The sequence below is a fragment of the Sesamum indicum genome, linkage group LG14 (genome assembly GCF_000512975.1).
Source record: "Sesamum indicum cultivar Zhongzhi No. 13 linkage group LG14, S_indicum_v1.0, whole genome shotgun sequence".
Taxonomy (NCBI): Eukaryota; Viridiplantae; Streptophyta; class Magnoliopsida; order Lamiales; family Pedaliaceae; genus Sesamum; species Sesamum indicum.
This window is the reverse complement of record NC_026158.1, coordinates 1,480,962-1,486,382: the sequence shown is the minus strand read 5'-3', so window position 1 is coordinate 1,486,382 and position 5,421 is coordinate 1,480,962. Positions and strand designations below refer to the sequence as shown.

Sequence of the window (5,421 nt, the reverse complement as noted above, 5' to 3'; positions counted from 1 at the left end):
CTCAACAAGACAATGCTAGTGCCAACCAGAAGGTAATTAGTGAATGCACAAAGTAGACAGCATCTTTCCAATCAATTTTAGCCGAATATCATACTGAAAATTGTCGCATGGGGACCTGTGTGCCTTTTGCAGATGCAGTCACTTAATGATATGTACAAGCGGTTACATGAGTACAATGCAAGTTTGCAGCAGTACAATAGTAGACTTCAATCTGAAATTCACACGACAAATGATGCACTCAAGCGTGTTGGGAAAGAAAAGGCTGCTGTGGTGGAAAATCTGAGCGAGTTGAGGGGACACAATACTTCACTTCAAGAGCAGCTTACTTTGTCACGAGTAAGTAATTTTCGTTTAGTTTCTGTTTGACTTCTGCCATAGCTCTCTACTTTCATCTCACATGACACACTAAGTAATGTCCAAATACGGGTGTAAGTGAGTGGTTGCATATAAGAATGATTGATATATTAATGAGCCAAATTAGAATGAGCTTTAATCCACTTGAAAGTTCAACTTGAATAGCTTGGTCTTCTTCTCTGTTTAGTGTTTCCCATCATTTCTGCACCTATTGATTCGAGCTCAAGCATGAAAAATTTCTTACCCTAAATGTTTTTCAAGCTTGCTTTGTTAGTAACTTCAGTGACCTCAAACTAGCTTTTAACAATTATTTCTAGCTGAAAATTAGTAGCCTCGTTGTCCTCCATCCCAATTTATGGATTGTATTCTGCTCCCTATGTACAATTGGACTATAGTTCTTAGGTAGTGGGAGCCTGGTCTGGAGCTTTTATTGCATTTCGAGGTATTTATGGTCTTTCTGCTCCTATGTCAAAGTTGCAGCTATGTGGATGAGTTGCCGCGAGATAAATTTTAACTGTAGCACTTGTGTCATATTGAAATTCATTATATGATGTCGATGATTATAAGTTACTGCTTTTGCTCTATTGTTCAACGGTCTGATACTCGTGCCACCTATTCATGCTTGATCTTGAAAGGCACTGCATGATGAGGCAATTAAACAGAAGGAAGCTCTAGGCAGCGAAGTTGCATGCTTGAGAGGTGAACTGCAAAAAGTAAGGGAAGACCGTGATTGCCAGTTGTTACAGGTCCAGGCTTTATCGGCTGAATTAGTTAAATACAAGGAATGTACTGGAAAATCCATTGCAGAGTTGGATAGCCTGACCACTAAGACAAATGAACTGGAGGTTTGTCTCAAACCCTTCTTTCTACTTGATAGCTGAAATGTATTAATTAATGGCTTGTATATTATTTTTGCCAGTCAACTTGCTTGTCTCAAAGTGAGCAAATAAGACGGCTACAGGAGCAGCTTGCTTTTGCAGAAAAGAGACTGCAGGTTGTTGATCTGGCACTATGGTTTCTACTTACTGGAATGTCACTATTACATTTAGAACGTGGGATATTACTGTTCAATCTTAGTGCAAGTACTTAATTCTTAATTTTTTTTTTCTTTCCTTTCTTCTTTAGCTTTCTAATATGTCAGCAATGGAAACAAGATCTGAATTTGAGGAGCAAAAGGCGTTGATTCATGATTTAAAGAGTCGTCTGGCTGACGCAGATTTAAAAATTGTAGAAGGAGAGAAGCTTCGCAAGAAATTGCATAACACTATCCTGGTACCAGTTCTAGCACATAAATTCTGTGCAATTACATATATCTGGTTTAATATTTATTTGCAATTATTCGTTAGTTGAAGATTTTATAGGAAGTTTTCATAAATGAAATCATTTTAATGTGAATCCTTTCTTAATACAGGAGTTGAAAGGGAATATACGTGTATTTTGTAGAGTGAGACCCCTGTTGTCTGATGATGGAGTTGGTACTGACACAAAAGTTGTATCATTCCCCACAGCGATGGAAGTGCTGGGTCGAGGCATTGATTTGACACAAAATGGTGAGCCACCCAACCCCCTCCCCAATACGTTATTACTAATAAGTTTCCACACCGGTGATTTTCTCCTGATTTAATGTTTTTTCTGTTTTCGTAAGGGCAAAAGCACTCTTTCACTTACGACAAAGTGTTTATGCCTGATGACTCCCAAGAAGATGTTTTTGTGGAGATATCACAGCTTGTTCAGAGTGCTCTTGATGGCTATAAGGTCATATAATTTTCCTCCCAAACTCAAAAATCATATGTTCATAAGTTTAGAGGCCTTTAATATTCTTGTGATGTAAGTTGAGGTTGATTACTGTGAAGAACTCCATAAGAAAATCCATTTCCTGGCTGATGAATTTAATTTGCTCGATGAGATCGCCACCAATTCATTTCTGCAGTTTTTGTTAGTTGATAATATGTAAAACTGTTGCTGAGGACTTTATATGTTAGTTAATAACCAATACACAGACCATTGATAGTTGGAAATTATTTGGTTGCTCAGATATTGAGTTAAATGGGCAAATAATTGATGGAATCTATACTGAACTTACCTAACCTTAATTGGCTAGACTGATAGGGATGACATACTTATGCTCATTTACACACTATATTAATCTTACTGCATTGTATCAGGTTTGCATCTTTGCCTATGGACAAACAGGTTCTGGAAAGACTTATACAATGATGGGCAAGCCAGGACCACCAGATCAAAAAGGTTTGATTCCACGGTCACTAGAGCAGGTATTTGAGACGAGGCAAATTCTTGAAGCCCAAGGATGGAAGTACGAGATGCAGGTTTGGCTCTGAATGTCATGGTCTCTTGTCTGTGCTACACTTTCCTCTTTAAAAAAGACATTTAATATTATGTTCTTTTCAGGTGTCAATGCTCGAAATATACAATGAAACAATACGTGACCTGTTATCCCCAAACAGATCAAGCTTTGATGCAACACGATTAGAAAATTCTGGAAAGCAGTATGCTATTAAACACGATCCAAATGGCAACACCCATGTCTCTGATCTTACAATTGTGGATGTTCGCAGTAGCAAGGAGGTGTCCTATCTCTTAGACCGAGCAGCACAGAGCAGGTAATAACATTATACCCTTTACTCTGTGTTGACAAGTTATGATCCTTCTTACTTTGAAGTAATTCCCCACACTATCTCAAATGTTTTAGCCTCCAGTTTTATGTTTTGTATCAAATTTTGATTTTGTTATTACCTAATTGTTTTGAGTTCAGAATTCAGTCAACTGTCACTTTCTGTTAGACTCTGTGCTTTACTCACTAAGAGATGGTATTGATGTTTTCGTTCTCTTTGACATTTCTTTAGGTCTGTAGGCAAAACTCAAATGAATGAACAGTCTTCGAGGAGTCATTTTGTCTTCACTCTGAGGATAATGGGTGTTAATGAGGTATTGTATTTGCTCCGTGTTTGCAAGTTCTCTCGATGTCATAACTCCAATCTTGTCATGTTCTGAAACTTGCTAACACATATTGTGATGTGCGTTTGTTGTGGCATTAGAGCACTGATCAACAAGTACAAGGTGTACTCAATCTAATTGATCTTGCTGGTAGCGAGCGTCTCTCAAAGAGTGGGTCGACTGGGGATCGGCTAAAAGAAACTCAGGTATCAAAAAAAGAGTTACCTTAATTCTTCTTGCAGTTTTTTGGTGTTACTTTTGGCTTATTATATAACTTTATTTCTTTTAATGAACAATTGATCAGGCCATAAATAAGAGTTTGTCGTCACTGAGTGATGTCATATTTGCTCTGGCGAAGAAAGAGGAGCATGTGCCATTTAGAAACTCCAAGTTAACCTACCTTCTCCAGGTATTTGTTGATCTTGTTATCCTGTAAAAAGTTTGTTCATCCATATCTTTTGAGGATTTTATGGAGAACATGACCTAATTACAACAAAACAAAAGCTAGTGGAAGATTTTACTTATTGTTTTGTGCTGAGTTAGACACTGAAGAAGTTATCTTGTTTTTACTGGGATTAACATTCACTTTTCCATGGGGTTATACCGATAAAAAGCATCAAATTTAAGCTCATTGACATTTTAATAGAGACCCTCTTTCGTTCCTTCTAATGGCAAGTCATATCATGGGACGGCATCAGGGTGATGGTCTTTTGCCTACTGAAAAAGGTTGTAATCATAATGGAACTATTTAAACTTGGATCACATGCTAGTTACATAGTGGCTTTATCTGTTTTGCCTAATGAATACACCCGATGCTTATACTTTCTTGTTTTTTCTTTTACGTTCAGCCTTGCTTAGGCGGAGATTCGAAGACTCTAATGTTTGTGAATGTTTCACCGGATCCCTCATCCGTGGGTGAATCACTTTGTTCACTGCGGTTTGCAGCAAGAGTAAATGCTTGTGAGATTGGGATCCCAAGGCGTCAAACGAATCTAAGAACTTCAGATTCTCGTTTGAGCTTTGGCTAAAATTTTGATGGCATGATTATTTTAGATATAGTGAAAGCGTGTTTGTATCGTCATGGCATTTGATTTTTAACTGATAATTGAAAAAACACATCTAACTGCATTTGCTTGTAATTTGTACAGTGGAAGAGAATACTTACTGGTTTGTATCAGTTATACCAGAGGGCTTCAACCCTTTTCTCGTTGAATTGTATTTATCAAGATATTCTTGTGTTGATAATTACTGCAATTTTTATGTTTTGTTTTCATCTTCATTACATGAACAGCTGATAGAATTCACATTACCTTATAACAACTGTTGAAGATATTGCGTATAAGGGATATTATTATTTCAGGGCAATGGATCAACACAATCAAGAACTTTTTTTCTTAAAAAAACAAAAGGGGAAATGTCGGGATCCCGTCCCTTCTAAATAAAAAAAAGCATGTACATAATGCTTTGTTCAATAAGATAAAAAAAGCCTACACAAAACCAGAAGCCCAATAAGTGGTTGAGGCCATGTAAAATTAAAGCCCAAGAGTGGAGCCTTGGCAGCCCACAAGACAAGAGGTCCACGAAGCTTGGAAAACATGTCCAGCTCGGTGAGCCCACAGGATACTACCAGTGCAGATGTCAAGATGCCCATTCGGCAGCATTTGCCGCCTATCAGACAAAAGGTCCATCAGCCCAAAGAATGTGGGTCTAAAAAATATTGAAAAATATCAACCCAATTCAATTTAACAAAAACGAAGCCCAATTCTGATGAGAAAGAGAAATCTGAAATCTCTCCTTCTGTCTTCTTTTTTCCTTTTCTGATTTTTCTTCTTCTTCATTTTTCATCTCTCTCTTCCTTTTCTCATTCCTCCACTGTTTCATTTTTGTCCACCGAAAAACGCCTTCTGCATTCTTCTTCTATTTTATCAAATTCTTTTTTTAAATTTGATTTTCCTCGACAAACAACCTTCAAAGAGTACAAGAAAACATAGTGATGCATCTGTCAAAACTCAGAAAACCATCCAGCAAACCAGAATTTGGGTTACTTTTGAAAACTGAAAAGAGAGAGACAGAAAAAAAGGGGCAGAAGCTTCATGAAACCAAAGAGCATGT

At 37.4% G+C, this 5,421-nt stretch overlaps 1 protein-coding gene across 1 annotated transcript in view; it reads left to right on the top strand.

Annotated features, from left to right (window-relative positions):
* The window catches only part of LOC105176730 (kinesin-like protein KIN-14N), a gene marked incomplete in the record, with an annotated part of 6,194 nt that extends 1,640 nt beyond the window's left edge, over positions 1–4,554 (top strand). The window contains 12 exon segments of the mRNA XM_011099627.2: positions 133–336; positions 990–1,199; positions 1,274–1,348; positions 1,480–1,626; positions 1,766–1,904; positions 2,000–2,109; positions 2,520–2,681; positions 2,764–2,975; positions 3,219–3,300; positions 3,411–3,515; positions 3,614–3,718; positions 4,158–4,554. Coding sequence (XP_011097929.1) covers positions 133–336; positions 990–1,199; positions 1,274–1,348; positions 1,480–1,626; positions 1,766–1,904; positions 2,000–2,109; positions 2,520–2,681; positions 2,764–2,975; positions 3,219–3,300; positions 3,411–3,515; positions 3,614–3,718; positions 4,158–4,337 — 1,731 coding nt within the window.